The following is a 21214-nucleotide window of genomic DNA, read 5'->3' on the forward strand; positions in this document are numbered from 1 at the left end:
AAAAAAAAAAAAAAAAACCAAAAAAGGCATGATTCATAGTTCTAGCTAGATTAATTTTCACAAAACAAACACATCCTTGCAACTAGCTTTGAAATCAAGCAAAGGAACACTACCAGAAAGACAGGAGCTCTCCTGTGTCTCTTCCTAATCATAATCTACATAACCTGCCCAAGGTAAGGAACATTTTCTTGAAAATTCTGTATCACAGAATATGTAAGTACTCAGCTTTAAGAGATATAACCAAACACATTTCTCAGGAGGTTGAAAGAAATTTATATTCCACATAGGGATACATGAGAGATCCAGTTGATATCCATCTTCACCAATTATTGGTATTAGCTGTGTGCCTCTGTGTGTTCATTCTAGTTTTTCTGGTAGAGGTATGATAGTGTCACATTGTCATTTTATTTGCATTTCCCTGATCAATAAGGTTGAATACCTTTTCATATGTTTATTGAAATTTGGACATTTTTGTAAAGTACCCAGCATGCCATTTACCTCTTTTAAAACTTGGTTATCTTTTTCTTCTTGTTTTGTCAAGCTTTTTATATTTCTGGACACAAGTTCGTTGTTAAATTTATACACGGCAAATAGTCCTCACCAAAACATGAGGCTTATCTTTCTTTTCATCTTATTAATCGTGTTTTTGACAAACAGTTCTTAATTTTAATGTAGTTCAGTTTATCAATTATCACTTCTATTATGGTTACCACTTCTTATGTTCTAAGAAATCCTTGCCCCCCCCCACCAGTTATGGAGATACATATCCATACTTTCTTCTAAAACCAGTAAATGTTCACATTTTACTTTTAGATTCATGATTCCTCTTGTGTATGGTGGGAAGTAAAAGTTGAAATTCATCTTTTTCCCATATGGATATCCAGTTGGCCCAGCAATACTTATCAAAAGTGCTATACTTACTCATTGCACTGCAAGGCCACTTTCGTTACAAATCAAGTGAGTTTATAGTGTCAGTATGTTTCTGGACTATAGATTCTGTTCCAGATGGCTTTTTGTGAAGTGAATACCATGAAGGCTTAAATATTAAAGATCTATAATAATTGTTGATATCCGTAAGTGTAAGTTCTCCAGCATTATTCTTCTTTCATATTCTCTAAACTACTCTATTCATTACTCGCTGCTAAAATCTCATTGTCAATTTCCACACAAAAAAATCTGCAGACATTCTGCTCAAGATCAAGATGGGTATCTTTACAATGTTTAGTCTACCAATCCATTAACAGATTAACCTGCCATTTAAGGTTTTAAAAAATTTATTTGAATAAATTTTTCAGTTTTCAGTGTGCGTATCTTTTATTACATTGATTCAAGATTTTTTTTGATGCTATGACAATAGATTTTTTAAAAACTTGTTTTATGATTCATTACATGAATTATGATTTACTATGTATTCATTAACCTTACTGAATTTACGAATTAGATCTAATTTTTTGTTCTATGTACAAAATCAAATCATTTGCAAATGAGGGCAATTTTATTTTTACCGGGATGTGTGTCGGTTTTTTGTTTTGGTGTAAGTGCACTTGCTCAGGGTCCCAATAAAATACTCAAGAATAGGCATCTTGTATTATTCCTTATCTCAGGAATTTCAATAAGTTGCCAAATATGACGTTTACTGTATTTTTTTAAGTCAAATTAAGGAAATTCCCTTCTATTTTGCTTTCTTTTTCTCTTATACCCACATAAGCACTGAACCTATTAAATGCTGATATGCATATATCAAAGATGATTATATTTGTTTCTGTTTAACGATTAGCATAGAGAACTACACTGATAATTTTCACATAGTAAACCATCCTTGCATTAGTGAAACAACTTGACAACGTACTACCATTTTTATTTATTACTGTCTGCAATTTCTTTGTTTAGAATAAATGTATCTATATCCATGAGAAAGACTTGCCTATCAGTTTTCTATTTGTATATGCCCCTGTCAGAGTTTAGAATCAAAGTTAGTCTTGTTTCAGAGAATAGAGGCATTTCCTCTTTATTTTATTCACAAAAAAGTTTACCTAAGATTAGTATTATTTCTTCTCAATTGTTTAGAAGAGTCATCACAGAATGAAAGTTTTCGCAATGGATTCAACTGCTTTAGCAATGGATTCAATTGTTTCAGCAATGGATTCAATCCATACTGGAGTATGCAGACTTTCTCATTCTTCTCGTGTTGGTTTTGTTTGCTGGTTTAAAGTTGTTCAACTTCCTTGATATTGTCAACCTTAATAGTGATGTGTAATCACCCTAATCTAATTGGGGAATGTACTGAGCCATGGCTGGATTATGGCCCCAACAAAGTTCTGTCTACATTTGATCTCAGCCACTGAAGGTTTTCCAGCAAGAGTCCAGTGGGTCCCAAATTGTAATTTCTAATTCACAAGATTGCAAAATACTCTTAAGCTTTCCACTTGGGCATTGTATCCATTTACCACCAGCATACATCCCGAGACTTGAGACTTGTGAAGGTTCTACCAAAAACTCTGCTAATTTTTTTTGCTTCTCCACAGAATCAGACACTCGGTTATCTAGTTTCATACAGCCTCAGAAATGGTTCTTTTTGAACTTTGGCTTTAGGACAAATGTGACACTAGACAAAAATCCTGAAAAGAGCAAGAATAAAACAGCTACTCAGATATTTGTTGCAGTTAATTCAAAGAACACCTTCAAAGATAGTCCTTTTGGAAGTATTTTGTTTTGTACATTTGGGTTTTCTTTGAGAGTCACAAATAATACCACCTTGGGACACCAAGATTTTGGACATATGTTCATCAAAGCATTTGTATGTTACTGATGTACATATCTGATTGACCTTCCCCACTACACAGGTAAGGTCCCTGTGGGCAGGGCTCATGTGCTAGTCTTTTTAACTTGTCTTATCTTTGTATCTCCACATGGTTCTTCACAGATTTTGATACATCGTAGCTTTCAAACTCTTGTTGAATGGTCAATAAATAAACAAACATGAAAAACATAGAAAAGGCAAATGCACTGAAACAAAGAATCACTATTCTAAGACTGATCAATATGTGAATATATAAGATTTCTAGAAAAAAAAATGTACTAATCCCAGCCATGACCTACAATGCCCTAAGTAACAGTGAAAAAAAAACCATGTTTTACAATGTCCTTAAACCTATTTATTCATGTAACTTTCACTCACTCAACAAATATTTATTTAACACTTTTTACATGCCAGGCACAATTCTAAATGCTGTGGCTCCATGTGTAAAACAGATACCAATCCTTACACCTCACTGTAGTCGGAGAACACTTACTTTCACATAAGTCGGAGAACACTACATTTATGTAACAGGCAAGCATTCAATAAACATAACTGAACACAACAATGTGTTATCTTTCTCACATCTGGAGGTTTCCATAGCCCTGTGGTGAGCTGAGAACACCACCGGCTCAAGGCACCCACCTTTAGGCGTCTATTGTCCTTGTTTTTCAAAACAAACTGCTCAGACCCCATAGTTCTCCAAAGGCTCAAGATGTTCACACCCACTTCAACTAGAGCAACTTTGCTTTTAACCATTCTATACAGTGAACTTTCATAAGCGATTTGGTTTGGGGAAAACATTTCACATTGTATTTTAAAAAGAAAAACAATCATTATATGCTTTCAACATATTGGGTTCATAATTATTTCACAGATTTCCACTATGCAGTTGATACAGCTTTGCAAATCAAAAGTTTTTATTTTCTTCTGCAAAATGCAAAATTTAAATAAGACCCTGAGTTAATTTGAAGGTATCTTCATCAGCTGAATATTAAAATAAGCTGCTAAAGTGAAATTTTTAATGCTAACTACGCAGAAAATATGTAATATCCTATACACATTTCATACAATCCTTTGTGTATTCCATGTTTTTAAAAATATAAAAGTTTTTAAGTAATTTAATGACATTACTTAATAAACAGGTGGTATAAATCAGCAGAGTAACAGCAGACATACGTATCAGTGAATTTATACACTATGCATTTCTACTGTTCACAAGTGAATTATTTACTGTTGATTTTTTAAAACTTGGTTTCAGTGTTATACAGAAATACTACCATTATTTCTTTCATTTAAACTCAATCGATATACTGCATTCGTTACAAAAAAAAAAAAAAAGAAAGGAAAGGTGGGAAGTATCTTTACGGTCATTTCAGCAAGAGCAACAAAAAAAAAAGCTTAAGTCTTTAATTTCATGGAAAGGAAATTATGCACAGAGGATAACAATTTCAACAAGTATTTATAACCCCTATTGAGTTGGATTAAGGAGATGAGCCGTGCATGAAGTGTAGCAGATCCATGCATGGAACTTTGCAGTGAGGCTTATTCAATTGTGACTTTATAGTAAGATAAGCAAAGACTCAGCCAACAACATTCAAATGCTAAAATCTATCCATATATGAGTAATTTTAAAATGTACTTTGAGTTACTGAGGCCACTGCTTCCTCTTACTACAGAAAAGAATTAGATATATTAAGTATATCCTAAAAATATACGAATTCATTTTATTTTCTCTTTTCCTAACTCTACACAAATGGCTACACATAGAAATACCTGTTTGCAAAAACCATAACCAACTCCAAATGGCCAAATGACATAGTCACCTGATGAGCAAAACTGTCTGGGGCCATCCAAAAACAACATTACTTTATTGAAAAAAATATTATCGGAAATTATTTGCTTGTCATTTTTAAAGAGAACAAAATAAAGATCATATGTATATAATAAAAGTTATATAAATTTATTCAAATAAATTTGGATGAAAAAAGACCCTTTTCTACCCCCATCTGAACTCAAAGTCATCTGTAGCTTTGAATGGTCACAAGAAATAAATTTCTACTGATAAATCACAATGTGTACATGCCAAAGTACCTTGCATAAATGTAAATATTGTATAATGCTGTACAGTAATCTCCAATGCTGAAGGTTTCAAAAAATTTAATTAAAATGACATAATTTATTTGGGGCAACAGAAACATGAGGGTATATGAATCATCCCACAATACACAGTATGAAAAGGCAGAAAAGAGCTTCTATCCGACGGTGATTTACTATGATAATAAGGTTGTGTTATTAGATTATTTTAATGATGCTTTATCTTTCATGCTTTTAGGAGCACATCCTTAGGATATTTTCCTGGGTTCAAAATGAATGTTACCACTTATCCTACTAATATTTTCTGGCTTGAAATGACAGTAACCTATGAAGACCTTTAGGTTGCCATGAAGATCTTCATTACGGGCTACAAAACATATTATTTTAACTCATTTTGGTTCCAAGTCAATATTGTTTTCCCAAGACCATAAACTACGTATTTATGCTACAATCTTTGAAATTATGTACTAGTGTATTTCAATATTTTACTCATTGTACTTTAAATTCATCATAAAGCCAGTAATGTATATGCTTATTGTCCATCATCCTCCATGTTTAGGGGGTGAGGGAAGGCAGAAGGGACTGAAAGCAGAACCAATCAATGATACATATTCTGTTCCACGAACAACCATCAGGATTTATAAATATTAGTTAATGAAACTTTTCCCCCTTAGAAAGCATGAGACCAGGAAGATTATTTATGAATACCTGTAGCTCTTTTTTAAAACTCAGAACCAGGAAATTCTAACATATATGTATGTTTTAATATTTGCACATATTGCTTTGCAATATACTGCAATATACTGCAAATTTAATCTCATTGTTTAAATATATTGCAAAGTAATATATTTGTACATATTACTTCCATATATTAATATTTACATACATTAATTTCCTATTTCACAAAATTGCAACCTTTCCGTCTCCATCCTACACCCTAAAGCATATGATAACTTCCTCTCCCTCAGCATACACTTCATTCTTATCCTACCTTTAAGTCACATACAATAAAATACCACAGTAAAAAAAGAAAAAAAAATACCCACCTTAGAATACAGTCTACCCAGGACCAAGTGTTCGTAACAGTAAATAATTCTCCTTGGAAGCACTTTTGTACAGGTTAAATGATTAAAAACACCACTGCTAACTGTAGCTAGACTTCCTCTTTACTAAAAAGTTAGCATGGGGCTAGAGATTCTGTAGCAGACATTTCTCTCATTCATTTCCTTTCCTTTGTACACATTTTTGTTGTTGTTCTATGGAAGTTATCTACTCTTATATGGTTCATTACTATTTTATTTTAAGAGCTGTCCTTTTACTGTCCAGTCAAAGGCTTTCATCAGAGTTTGTATAAGTCAGATGACAATATTTTGGCAAATTTAAAAATATATATACTTTTTCCTTACTTTCAAGGAAAAAGGAGATATTAGTTATTTTAAACAGGCAAATGTTTGAGAATCTGAATGAATAGGGCAGCATTTTGGACAGTCTCTTAACTTTCTAAGGAAATCTAAAAAGTAGGATAAGAAAAACCACATATGAGCAAATTCAGTTTTTCAATTTATAAGCAACAATCAAGTTTGGTGGTGATGGTAATGGTGGTGGTATCAGGCAGAAATGGTAAAGAAGACTCAAATTACATATTTATATATACCTATATGTAATATAAATTATATAACATAAATTATATGCATAAAATATATAATGTAATTTATATATTATATATTTAATCTCATTGTTTAAATGATTTAAAGAGTTTCCAAAGACTGTCAAACAGAAGTATTTCTGTATTAATGAGAAAAACTGGAAGAGACGCAGAAAAGTATTACAAAAGTTGTTTAACATTATATTATCAGGGTAGTGTTTTAAAACACACTGTTTGAAAACACGTCTGTTCTCTGCAGCCTGTTATTGACTTCTAAAAGGCTGTGACTGGGGAGCAGGCATACCTGCCAAGATATCTTGGAATTTATCCTCTTCCATGCCAAGTTAATTCACTTTCCAAGATTTGCAGTAAAACAGCAAAACAATAATAATAATAAATCTGTATAACATAGCAGAGGTTTTCAAGAAAATTGATCAACTGCAGTATTTAACGTCTATATATCATATAAATGTTCCTCTATGAATTTATTTGCACTCATAATGGCTCATTGTATCTACTGAGTAGAATGACCAACATTTAAGATACACGTCCAGATTTAAAGAAGCCCAGCTTCGTGTAAACAATACAGAACTTGCAATCAGATGAATAAGATCAAATCCCAGTTCAATCACTTTCTAGCTATGTAAGCTTTTGCAAGTTGAGATTACTGAATCTTTGTTTCCTTTCTTATAAATGAGACCAATATAAATTCCTCTGCACAGTTATGAAGCATACCCCAAAGAAGAAAGAGATCAGTAAAGAGTAATGTCAATTATTACTAGCTTACAATGCAATAGCTCTGGGCCTCTTCTTGAGGAATAAAAATCATGTAAGTACGGTAATGTTACTTGAATGTAATTCACAGATGAGACTATATCAATTTTTGGTAGACTAAAACAGTGACAAGATCTGATATGACATTAACTCTTAAATATCAAAGAAGTTTTAACTTTCCTGTGACACAGTGAAAGTACTGCATTTTTACCAAGAAACCTGGGAAGCTTTACTGAGTGAAGCAACTTGAAAACTAGCATGGAAAAAAGCCAAAACATTTTTTAATTTAATGACTAAGGTAATTAAGATCACCCGTAGTGTCCAATAACTTTAAATACAGTACAATTAATTAATCCATTTTAACTCATTCATCAAAAGTGAGAAAACAATATTAAGAAACTTTCCTTAAAAAAAATCTTATCTTCCTTGCTCTTAAAAGGCCAAACATCTAATTTGTATTTTGACTATCTACTAGAAAGCCACAGAGAGGTTCTGTCTGAATTTCTAAGCTCTAGGTATTACTGCAGAAAACGAAATTGCTTCAAGGTGACTCTTGCCTGGGCTGCTTCTCAGTCTGTCCTATCACTTCCAACTTAGTCATCAAGACCCCTAATTTTTTGGTAAAAATAAAAAGGGAACGATGAAGGGCTACTGCCAGAAAGCAAAAGAAACAAATTGACAATTAGCTGTAAACAACCTATTACGTTATTATAGATATAATACATTGTATGTAGTTATAATACATTGTATCTTTAATAACATTTTTATATTACAGACAACACTTATCTATAATAGATATACATTGACATAATATATAACGTATTTATCTACATATATGTATCTAGTCTCTATTTCAACATTCTATTTATAAATATTTCATACATTTTCTGTTAGATTTATTTTTAAGTACCTTACATTTTTCCTTCCTATTGTGAAATAGATTTTATTTTCAATCATACCTGAATTGTTTTGTGTATAAAATCCTAATGATTTTTGTCTAGCGGCTGTGAACTGGGAACTGCTGAACTCTAATGTCATCTCTTCCCCCTCCTACCTTGCCATCACTGCTGTAGCCCCACACAACTGTAGTTCTCCGAATATCCCAGGCTTCACTTATGTTGAACACTTGGCCTTAACGACTTTAGAATTTCATTTTATTCTACAGAATTCAGCTCTTGTCACAGTCTGGGAAGCCTGTCATGATTCCCTTTACTCTAGGTTGGGTTTCTTTCCTGTGTATTCCTATAATACTTTGTTACTTACTGCCATCACAGCACACATAACCTTATACTCCATTTGTTGATTACTCTGTATCCCCACAATGCATTTCTCATAGGCAGAGTGGATTTCTCAACTTTATATCTCCAGTACCTAACAAATATCAGTCACATAGAAGATACACAAGAAACAGTTGTCACAAAAGAAATAGCTGAATTTCCAAACCACTTGGAATACTCTGAGCTATTAATTCTGATCAAGTCTTACCATATCTCTAGATGTATTCAACATGTATTTATTTAGCACTTGTGCAAAGCAAAGAGGGAAAGTACATTTTAGCAGTGAAAAGTTGAAGGAAGATAGCATAGTTTTGGCTGACAGAAAACTCAAACTAAATTATTCAAGTTCTAAAAAGTTACTTCTCTTTCAGACTTGAGTTCTATTATAGTTATAATCTGGCTCATTTTGTTAATATTATACAACTTATACCATTATACAAAGAATAGGAAACAAAAAAAAAAAGCACAATGTATTAACATACCAGAGACACCATGGCCCAACCAGTCTTGTTATAGATGAACTCCAAGTTGTTCCTTCTCAAATAAAGCAAACCTCCAACAAGTGACACTAACAGGGCCAAAGCAATGGTACCAGAGTAGTTGGGTGGTCTGAAAACCCGAATCTGCAAAAATGCAATGGAAATTTTAAAAGTGAAAGAAAAATAAAATTTTTCTCTTGATCATATTCCAGTCCTCGTAATTTTCAAGACAGAGAACTCAGAAACATGCCACCCAAATTTTCACATGTGGCACTAGCACTACTTACAATCTGAGTCAAAGATATATGCCTTAAAACATAATGGCTATGTAAAATGACTTTGCACTTCCCTGATGACTAACAATGCTGAGCATCTTTTCATGTACTTATTGGCTATTTGTATCTTTTTCATGAAAAAATCCCGATTCAGATCCTTTGCCCATTTTTAACTGGCTTTTCTCTTTTTAAGTTGTAAGAGTCATATATATATATATATACACACACATACAGATAGACACACCAGCTATAAGTATTTTATAGAAAAATTATTTGCAAATATTTTCCCCCATTCTGTGGTCTACTTTTTTGATGGTATCCTTTAAAACACGAAGACTATTTTTAGAATTAGATCTAATTGATCTGAACTCATGACTTCTAATGTGTATACCTATCTTGGTTCCAATAACATTCCCTACTAAAAGAAAGCAGGACTCCTAGAAGAGATGACTAATTGAGTGCTGGGCAAAACAGATAGGCAGATACAAAATGAGCCTGGAATAAATTGTTATGTCATAAAATAAGAAAATACTTAAAAGAAAAATAATGGAAAGATGTCACAAGAGCATAGGGGCCAGCATGAAGAGGCTCTCACTAGTCAAATCTAGAACAATTTTAGTACCAAAATAGTTCAGAATAGCAGTAAATTACAAACCACCAGAGGAAAAACATGTCTTGTATTATTTTACAAGACATCAGTTAGGTGCAGTCAGGACAGAAGACATAGGAGATCAGATGAAAACAAAGTTGATTGTACTCACAGGTGTCCTAGAAACAAGAGGCACGCTATGCCATGGAGGGCCACATGGGAGAGACACCAGAGTGCTCAGGTGGCAGAAAATACGAGTGAAGGGAAGTTAAGCCACTCTCATTTTTGGAGTTTGCATAGGAAAGGCAACGCAGGGCAGAGTAAACACTTTAGGACTGACTAGTTTAAATAATTTTGGTGGGCTGCGGGCTATACGAGTGGTTTCTAGTTGTCTGGTACCTGGCCCTGAGATAATTAAGGCAGAGGAATATTGTCTCCTAGGGTTCTACGGAAGACTTATTCCTGGCTGGGCTTGTTATCTTTTGGAACTGGCTAGCCCCAAGAGAGCTATACTCTCCCCAGCTGGAAAGATTTTTTAGAACGTCAAATCCAAAATACTCAGAAAACACAATTCATAAGTTCATACCAATGACGGATAATTGAATGGATGGATGGATGGATGGATGGATGGATGGAGTGGGACTCTTGCTTACAGTAGAATGCTGAGGGCCAAATACAAATATGAAGAAAGAGCTAGAATTCGAATCATCGTTTTGTAGCCATAACGGTAAAAACTGTGTCAGGCAAGAATCATCAATGTATACTAAATCTAAAAGAAAATTCTGAAGGAAGAGGATATCTGCATGATCTTAAGGTATGTCCACATAGATAGCTTATTATTACCAAAAAAAAACCAGTAATAATACCGTGAAAAAATGGGAAACATCTTGATATTTGAAATTCGTATCACCAGTAAAGGACAGATGGACATTATGTGCCTAATGAGGTGATTAAAACAAAACAGGACCTATATAGTATTATACTCAAGGATGCACGAGCAGAAGTCAGTCATGAACAAACATGAGGCAGAACAAATGAGGATCAATCTATTTAAAAAATAGCAAAGGACTATATTCTTCAAAGTGCCAATGTTTTTAGAGAGAAAAGATAGGCTATAGAAATATTCCAGATTAAAAGAAGCTTAAAAGACATGACAACTAAATGAAACACCTAACTCTAGATCAAATCTTGTACTGAAGGGGGAAAATGTAAAAGATATTATCAGGTTACTTGACAAAATTGTAATATGGGTAGTGGTAGCTCAAATAAAAGTAATACGTAAATGTAAACCTATATTGTTTCCACATATAGTTTTTTGGGTTTTGTTTTTTTTTTACAAAACTTTATCGACTAAAGGTGTAAGTCTGTTAGGGAGACAGGTTTGAATAATTTCTGATTAAAATTTAGTATTTCTTATAAGGAAACAATAGTACCCTTTCAATATTACTCTTAATGTCTTGCACCAACTAAATGATACACTGCATAACAAAATATTTGCCAAATCATTAAAAAAAATGCCAAGAATTAGGAACTAAGTTTAGTAACCAAAATGTCATTAAAACCAATGATATAATTTTACAATGACCATGGTACGATATGGGTGATTACCACCTTGACTCAGAATAAATGTGTTTATATCTTACAGTAAAAATTAATGCTTCTGTGTTACTGCCTGCATGAACATACTTTTAAAATAACTGGCTCCAATTGTTTACTGTCAAAAACAGTTGTGAGAATAGGGAAAACATGGTCATAAAACCTCCAAGTAAGTATCAACTACCATCAACATTTAGGTTCATTTCCTTCCATAATAAATTGTCTATGTCTATCTATACTCATATTTACACTTTACAACAAACTAATAGATCATACTATTAACTAATACTATTTTTCTAACCTACTTGGAAATTTTTTACACCTTGAGCTTCATTCTAGGTAAAATATTATTGTAAATCACTTTTTGGCTATGCCGTAGTATATTTACTTATTCTTATTTTTAGACCTTTGATTCATATCCAATTTTTCCCAATAAAATGAATATTATTTTCAAAATTTCTATGGATAAAAATTTAAATCATCCTTGATAGCATCCTTAGGTTAAATTCCTAGAGGTAGAATTGTTAACCTATATTATATGAAGACATGACACATGCTATTAGTATGGTTACACCAATTTACAGTCTCAAAAGCAGTAAATCTGAGTAGATATTTTTCCACATAGCTTTAAAGTGGGTATTAACCTTTTCTGTTTGCCCAAAAGATAGATAAAAATTATATATCTTGCTTTTTAATTAGAATTTCCCTGATTACTACCACTGAAACGTTTCAAATATGTTTTTTAGCCTCTGAAATTACCTTGTGCTTAACTCCTGTACTTTTTAATGGCTTTTAAAATATCAATGAACCATTATTTTAAAAACCATCTGAATTCACCTAACAGTCCAAGTTCAACTTATCATTTGCAGTGATTGAACAGAGTTTCCCCTATGCAAGGAGACATAATGATAGAGAAATTTAAAAATATTAGTGTGGCCCTATTAAAATGTTCCAAACAAACAAACTAACCAGCCTATTATTAAAACTGTGGGGAATAAAAACATACATGAACATCCGTTCTGTCAGCAATCCACTTTGCAAGTTGTTCAGCTGCAAATCCAATTCTTTGGAGGTCAAAAGTATCAGCCCTCTTAGGTCTGCCTTTTGGAGGAAAATGCATGAATGTAGGAGCAGAGTTCATGTTGAGCTGTAAAACATGAGGAAAAAATACTAAATATAGTATCATCCCCACATTATAGATCATTAATCCAACATTTTACACTTTTTCTGTAGAAATTTGGGCAAAACAGCATTTATTATGAAAATCCAAGTGGTTTTCCAGAGGTAAATTTCTGTTTTTATTTATCTTATTTCACTACTGGATGAAAAAGAACTTGTAAATTTGACTAAGTTATCTGAATCCTCACATTTAACATACATCATTCATACCATGCATTATATTCTCTGTATTTTATAAGTCATTTCATTCTTTTTCCTTTCTCGAATTCTATAATTAGGGTAAAAAAAGTGACTGAAAGTGCAAAGTAGAAATAGAGCAATTTCGTAGTACATGAATTATTTCACTTCTTAAGCACTTGTTTTTAAAAAGTACTAGAATTTGTTTTAAAAAAATAAGCATATTATGGAATTAATTTCCAACAAACTAAACGCAGATTGAATTCCCTATTACAAATGTAAAATACTTTACTTTTTGTGTAATGATGATGACTATGAAAGAGAAACCAACATTTCTGCTCTAAACAAGTTAAATTTACCAGAGAATGACGAAGTCCTCAATAACACTCTTCTTCTGTTCAACTTGTCTATTAACTCAACTGTCTTAAATTGGTTATATTTCAGAAATATTTTCTACAAGTAATTTCCGAACACTACCCTAGTATAAATGGTGCTTATATAACAATATAATATCTAAAAATATATATTAGGTTAATTTGCAGTAAGGAATAAACTACAAATATATATATATACGAATAAAATTTCTGTTGCCCAGGAATTACAAAAAAAAGGTTTTAAAATGAAAGGCCAAGAGATTTTTCAGCCCTTGACTTGCAACATAGTTCAGTATTTTCTAATAATGAAAACAATATATATGTATTAGATCACAGTTGACATCAAGCAAAGGATACAACAGTAACAGCTTAACTCCCCATAACAACAAAGTTTAATAACCAAGCATACAGTCAAGACCAAAACAGGTCTCACCCTATAAATGAACTCTGGCTACAGCAGTCGTATTTACAAAACAGCTCCAAATCATATTACAGAGCTTCACACAACTTAGCACAAACAAGCTGAATACCCAAAATAAATGGCTCTGTATCAAAAATTTCTCATTTTTAGTACTGCAAATGCAATCAAATTTCCATTATTTACCTCCATGTTATCTACATTGGTACTCTTCAAACACTACTGCTAAAGATTAACAGTTGGTCCATGTTTGCTATGGTTTGAATGTTTGTCCCCGCCAAAACTCATGTTGAAATCTAATTGCCATTGTAGCAATATTAAGATGTGGGAACTTTAAGAGGTGATTAGGCTATGAGGGCTCCACTCTCATGGGTGGGATTAGTGCTACTATAAAAGTGCAAGTTGAGCGTCCTCTTGACTCTCTCTCATACTTTCACCTCCTGCCATGTGATGATGCAGCAAGAAGTGCCTTGCAAGATGCTGGTAGTTAATTATTGGACTTTCAGCCTCTAGCACTATGAGAAATAAATTTCTGTTCATTATAATTATCCAGTCTCAAGTATTTAAGATGTGGGAACTTTAAGAGGTGATTAGGCTATGAGGGCTCCACTCTCATGGGTGGGATTAGTGCTACTATAAAAGTACAAGTTGAGCGTCCTCTTGACTCTCTCTCATACTTTCACCTCCTGCCATGTGATGATGCAGCAAGAAGTGCCTTGCAAGATGCTGGTAGTTAATTATTGGACTTTCAGCCTCTAGCACTATGAGAAATAAATTTCTGTTCATTATAATTATCCAGTCTCAAGTATTTAAGATGTGGGAACTTTAAGAGGTGATTAGGCTATGAGGGCTCCACTCTCATGGGTGGGATTAGTGCTACTATAAAAGTACAAGTTGAGCGTCCTCTTGACTCTCTCTCATACTTTCACCTCCTGCCATGTGATGATGCAGCAAGAAGTGCCTTGCAAGATGCTGGTAGTTAATTATTGGACTTTCAGCCTCTAGCACTATGAGAAATAAATTTCTGTTCATTATAATTATCCAGTCTCAAGTATTCCGTTATAGCAGCCCAAAATGGACTAGGACAAACAATGGTCTCAGAGGCGCTGGATGCTGCTACAAGAAATACCTGAATAGGTGAAAATGGTTTTGGAACCGGATAATGGGTAGAGACTGAAAGAATCTGCAGAAGCATACTAGAAAAAGCCTAGGTTGCCACAAATGGAGCACTAAGGGTGATTCTGGAGAGGGCTCAGAAGAAGAGGGGAGCTGCAGAGAAAGTCTACAACATCTCAGAGATTATTTAAGTGGTTACGATCAGAATGCTGGTAAGAAATATGGACAGTAAAAGACATTCTGATGAGGTCTCAGATGGAAATGAGAAACAGGTACTGAAATCTGGAAAAAAAGATCATACTTGTTACAAACTGCGAAGAACTGAGCTGAAGTGTGTCTGTGTCCTAGGACTTTACGGAATGCAGAACTTAAGAACAATGAAGGAGGATATTTGGCAGAAGAGATATCTAAGCAGCAAAACATTCTGGATGCAGTATGGCTTATTTCAAATGCATATAAAATACAAGAAGACAAAAACGATTTAAAGACATACTTGATAATTAAAAGGGAAGCAAAACATAAAGATATGGAAAACTCCCAGTCTGGGTACGTAAACAATAAAAAACATGTTCAGGAGAGAATATCAAGAATGTGGCCTAGGGACTATTTATAAGGAGATTAGCAGAGATGGAAAGGAAGTCAGGTATTACTCATCAAGACAATGGGACAAAGACCCTGAAGGCATTTCAGAGCTCTTCAGGGGAAGACCTGGGGTATCTATGGGGCCTCAAAGCTCACTGTTCAGAGCCACTTGGGCTGTCCACTCCCTGCATTCTAGTGTAGTGCTCCTCAGCTGCCCTCACCACGGATGAAGTAGGCCCGAGTGTTGCTCAACCCACTACTCTGGAGGGTGCAAACCATGAGCCTTGGCAGCATCCATAAAGGGCTAGCTCTGCAGGTGCCCAGAAAGTAAGAGCTGAGGAGGTATGTCTTCCTTCACCTAGATTTCAAAGGACTTTGTGGAGAGCCCAAGAGCCCTGGCAGAGACCTGTTGCAGAGGCAGAGCCATTGTAAAAAATCCCCCTTAGTGGATCTACGGCAGCAGGGTCTCTGCTGAAACCCCAAACTACAGAGCCAAGAGCATGCAACACCAGCCTGGGAGAACTGCTGTGTGGGCTTGGGCCTGGCAAAGCTATAGGGGTGGGGCTTTCCAAGGCCTTGAGGGCTCAACCTTTGCCCCAGTGTGCCCAGATGATGGCAAGTGGAATGAAAAATAATTAATCTCCAGCTTTAAGATTTAACAGTGTTTTCCCAATTGGGTTTTGGACTTATTTGGAGCCAGTTACCCTTTTTTTTTTCTTGCCTATTTCTCCATTTAGGAAGGGAATGTCTATTCGATGCCTGTTCTACCATTTTATTTTAGAAGTAGATAATTTGCTTGATTTCAGATACACAGCTGGAGGGGAATTTGCCTCAGGATGAATCATGTCCTGAGTCTCATCTGTATCCGATTTTGTTAAGACTTAGGACTCTGGAATTTTGAGTTAGTGTTAGAATGAGTTCAGACTTTTGGCAGTATTGGGACAAAATCAATGTATTTTGAGTGTGAGAAAGACATGAGTTTGGTGGGGTTAGGGGCAGAATATGATGGTTTGAACGTTGTTTACTCATTGTTTGAATGCAAAACATTCAAACCATCATATTCTGCCTCTGCCCTCCCCACAAACTCCTGTTGAATAAATCAGCCAGTCTCAGGTATTCTGTTGTAGCAGAACAAAATGAACTAAGACAATGCTTAAGCAGTTAGCCCTTCCAAAAGGATTCCGAGGTAATCTTTTCATCGTTTCTTTCCTTTCTGTTCATTCCTTTACCACAACTTTTAATTATTTATATAGAATTTAGATTTAACCAACTTATGCAAAAATAAGGTGGTTTTAGGAAGGGGGAATGCTACACACCAGTATTATTGCTAATATTATGTAATAGTAATAAGAACCATTTATGCATCAGGCACAGAGCTAAACAGCTACGTATATTAGTGTTAGCAGTGGTGAATCCGTAGGGGTCTGCAGCAACTTAATTCTTGCCTCCTCAAAGGAATCTGAGGGTTATAAAGCAGAGTGAGAGGCTGAGGCAAGTTTTAGTGCAGGAGTGAATGTTTATTTAAAAGTTTTGGTGCAGGAATAGAAGGGAGCGCACTTGGAAGAAGGTCAGGTGGGCAACTTGGAGACATCAAAGTGCACTGTTTGGCCTTTGACTTGGGGTTTCATACACTGGCATAACTCCAGGGTTTGTCTCTTCTCCCTTGACTTTTCCTTTTGGGTGGGCTATGTGCCTGCACAGTGGCTTGCCAGCACTTGGGAGGGGCCGTATGCAGTGTGTTTACTGAAGTTACGCGCATTGAGGCATTTTTGCCTTACTAGTCGAGTGCTCCCAGAGGCAGGTCATACAACAGTTAATCTCCACCATTTTGTCTCTTAGTGCGCATGCTTTGAGTCTGCTTAAGTCCCAAGATCTCATCAGGAAGCGGCTTATCACCATCTTCAGGTGTTTTCTATCTACTGGGAGATTGCCGTTCCTAGCAGCCAGCTGCAACCAATTATTATTTTAGCAAGACAGTTTAACAATCACCTGATCATCAAATGATCACCTGACATCGCGGGGTGAGGGACCCTCTCCTTTCCTGCTCAAGTCTGCGTAGCTACCTACTCTAATGCTAACATTTTATTTTAATCTTCCCAATAGTCTTATGAGAAAGGTAATATTATCTTCCCTCTCTTACAGATGAGTAGAGGCATATAAAAATAAAGTGATTTACCAAAGGTCATACAGCAATGAAGAAGTAAAGCTGGAAGATGAACTCAGGTTTTCTGACTCTAGACACTTCATTACCAGGATATCATAATACCTGCTGAACTCTATCTCCATTTAATGAAAACTTTGTGTGTGTGTGTGTGTGTGTGTGTGTGTGTGTGTCTGTGTGTGTGAGAGAGAGATGGAGTCTTGTTGTGTCACCCAGCCTGGAGTGCAATGGCACGATCTCGGCTCACTGCAACCTCCACCTTCTGGGTCCAAGCCACTCTCCTGCCTCAACCTCTACAGTAGCTGGGATTACAGACATGCACCACCATGCCTGGCTAATTTTTGTAGTTTTAGTAAAGACAGGGCTTTCACCATGTTTACCAGGCTTTAACAATATTTTTTTCATAAACCTTTTTTAATAAGTTCATTAGAAGACTTATTTGTAAACACAAGCTCCTGCAATACAGTATAAACATCATACACATTATAACATATAACACGCATATATAACATATATAAAAATATGTCTCTAATGTATATAGGGGCTGGGTGTGGTGGCTCACGCCTGTAATCCCAGCACTTTGGGAGGCTGAGGAGCCTATTATATATAAATTATATATATAAATTATATCATATATAAATTTTATCATATAAAAATATGATTTAATAGTCAGTTGGAAAAAAATAAGGTCAGGAAATCGAGACTATCCTGGCTAACACAGTGAAACCCCGTCGCTATTAAATATACAAAAAATTAGCCAGGCATGGTGGCGGGCACCTGCAGTCCCAGCTACTCAGGAGGCTGAGGCAGCAGAATGGCGTGAACCCGGGAGGCAAAGCTTGCAGTGAGCCGAGATCGCGCCACTGCACTCCAGCCTGGGTGACACAGCGAGACTCCATCTCAAAAATAAATAAATAAATAAAAATAATATGTCTCTAATGTATATAATAAGTGTTACATGGCCCTGTACATCAGGAGTCTATCTTATTCCATTCTCCCAGCAGTAGGCTTCCATGTAATGGACATTTCGTAACGTTCATTAAACTGAACAAAGCACACAGTTACCAGTTCCTTCTTTCTTCCCTGTGCTTCTCCCATTCCATACTTTGTTCATGTTTGTTTCTCTCATGGATACACAAGAGACATCTACAGAAACCATGTAAATACAAAATCATAAAGCTGAAAGTCCTCATCTTCCTCACTCCCCACATGAAAACTGTCAGAAAATCCATACTAAGGCCTAATGTGCTAAAACTTCAGAGGTTCTTACAAATTCATACAATTCAGTCCTTTTTCTTAATTAAAACACCCAACTCCCCAAGGCTACCCACAGCAGAGCACAACATAGACCTATTTCCTAGCTGAGCGCTCCTTCCAACACACCATGTTCATTAACCCACTGGCCTGTCATCAGACACCCAGCCTCGGCCATTCCTATGGGAATCACATATAATTGAAGTTACTTTCCCAGTAAGTCCCCAAAGAGCTAGAAATTACCAAGTTTCTGCACTTGTTATTAATATTATCTTCAGACACCACATTACTGCTGACAGTGCTTTAAAACATCAATTCAGAGACAGTACTTCAGCAAAATATGATTTAATAGTCAGTTGGAAAAAAATAAGCATTAAAAATATTTTAGTGTTTCTCAAGTGAAGCAAAACATATACTTTTCCATTTCTGTAGATTGAAATTCTGCATAAAACTCATTAACTGCTATAACTTTTATGCATTTCTGCATTTTAAAATGAGAACTCTTGTTGCTAAGCCAAGGGCTAGATTTTGGGAAAGACAAGGCAGTTCTATAGCAGGATTCCTGCTGAATCAAAATTAACCTGAGGAAATGTTTCAATTAAAAACAACTGACTTCAACTCTTACAGGCCAAACTTTAGAATAATTATGTCTAAAGCAAACAAAAGAATTTAATGATTATATATAACCATTTATTTATATTATTATATACCAGCAGCCTCCATTCAGTACTCAACACAAAGATAACAATATCCCATAAAGTTTCTTTTAAAAAAATATGAATTAACTGCCAACATTTTAAAGAGAGAAATTTCATATAAAAATTATTATTTAGGTCTTTTCTTGAAAGAGATCTAACATGTGGCCTACATACATGTGGCCTGCATTTCTTCTACAAAGCTGATGCTGAGCTGCGCCTCTCCCACTGAGGTCAAGCACATCCCCTGTCCAGTCTGCTGTAGTCCCCACCCACACCATACTGCTTCCTCAACAATGACACCAAGGATCAGATACACGGTGTTTTGGCAGTGTGGTTTCTTACAGTAGTTAAGAAATAAAAGTACTTTTAAAAAGTGAAAAATGAGTATTTCTGTTAAGGATTTTTAAAAAGACATACCAATAAAGGCATTGTTTTAATAAAAGTAGGAGAAAGCATATTTGTAACAGTAAATAATATGTTTAACATGCTAATATACTTAGTATATTAGGTATCACAACAAAACAAAGATAACATATTATCAACAAAAATAGCATAACAAAGATACAATGAAACTAAACTAACCCAACTCACTGTCTTCATTTAGTCCACAGGTCTAGCCATGGGCTTCAAGATCATGCTCTAGCAGTCTTGTTGGACCTAGAAGACTGTTTGCCAATATGACAGAGAGGATTCGAGTATATACTGAATAGCACTTCTATCTGATGAGCTCTAAGGCCAATTATCCTGAGATTCTACAGAGATCTATCATTTACATGAAATAATATTTGGTTGTTATAGTATTGTAATTATTCTTTATAAGGTTATTTGAAATTACATATTTATATGTTTTATTATGATACTATTATTATTAGCTTCCTAATCTGTAAGCTGCTTATAGAGGAGAACTATGTATGTTTTTCTTGCCAAATGTATTGCTCCTATAGATTAGGCACTACAGGAGCAAAACTATTTGCTGAAGGGATGAATATAAAGAAACAACCTAAAAAGGCAAAATAAATTTGGAGGAAATAAGTGAAGAACACTAACAGAAAAAGTGTTGAAGGCAAAAACAGAGAATTTATTTTATTTAACTAGAAACTGGCAAGAACAAATGATCTGGATGCAAATAAGTAAAAATGTTCACTAATGGTGATTTACAATTAGTAGGCTAGATTCTTCACAGAACTGCATGCTTTTCCATGACCTGGTAAGCATTATGCCAAAGAGTATCACATGTGAGAAAAATTAAATAGGCCAAGATACCCGAAAAGATCAACCCCGGGACGGCAGTAAGTTTTGCATTTTAAATGGATTGATCGCACAGTAAAAACATGTTAAAAAATAAATAATAAACTGCAGGGTAATAGCATGATTAAGGGCTAGGGCTCTGGAAGCCAGACAGTTGAGTTCAAATTCTAGTTACACATTACACTAACTTGGTGACCCTGGACAAGCAACAATCTCTTCACTCCTTATTTCCTCATCTATGAAATGGAGCCAGTAACAACATTTCTCTCACTGTGAAGCTAGATGAAATAACACGTAAGAGGACCTTAGAAGAGTTCCTAGACATAAGCTCTCGATGTCAACAGTGATGATGATACAAGCATGACAACATTGATGATAATGAGAATTCTGGTCTCAAGCCCAACACGTTGCTTTAGCGAGAAGACTGGGTCAATACACTTATTAGTTTGCTTGGCCTGCTATGACAGAAAATTCCAGA

At 35.0% G+C, this 21214-nt stretch overlaps 1 protein-coding gene across 2 annotated transcripts in view; it reads right to left on the reverse strand.

Moving 5' to 3' along the window:
- Positions 1-21214, reverse strand: part of TUSC3 (tumor suppressor candidate 3) — a 145905-nt gene that overhangs the window by 101796 nt on the left and 22895 nt on the right. For both annotated transcript variants that reach the window (XM_011934895.1, XM_011934894.1), the window contains exons 3-4: positions 12536-12676; positions 9073-9213 (exon numbers count right to left, since the gene is read on the reverse strand). In XM_011934895.1, the coding sequence (XP_011790285.1) occupies positions 9073-9213; positions 12536-12676 (282 nt within the window). The remainder of the gene's footprint in view (positions 1-9072; positions 9214-12535; positions 12677-21214) is intronic.

The sequence above is a fragment of the Colobus angolensis genome, unplaced genomic scaffold (genome assembly GCF_000951035.1).
Source record: "Colobus angolensis palliatus isolate OR3802 unplaced genomic scaffold, Cang.pa_1.0 Scaffold14, whole genome shotgun sequence".
NCBI classification, from domain to species: Eukaryota; Metazoa; Chordata; class Mammalia; order Primates; family Cercopithecidae; genus Colobus; species Colobus angolensis.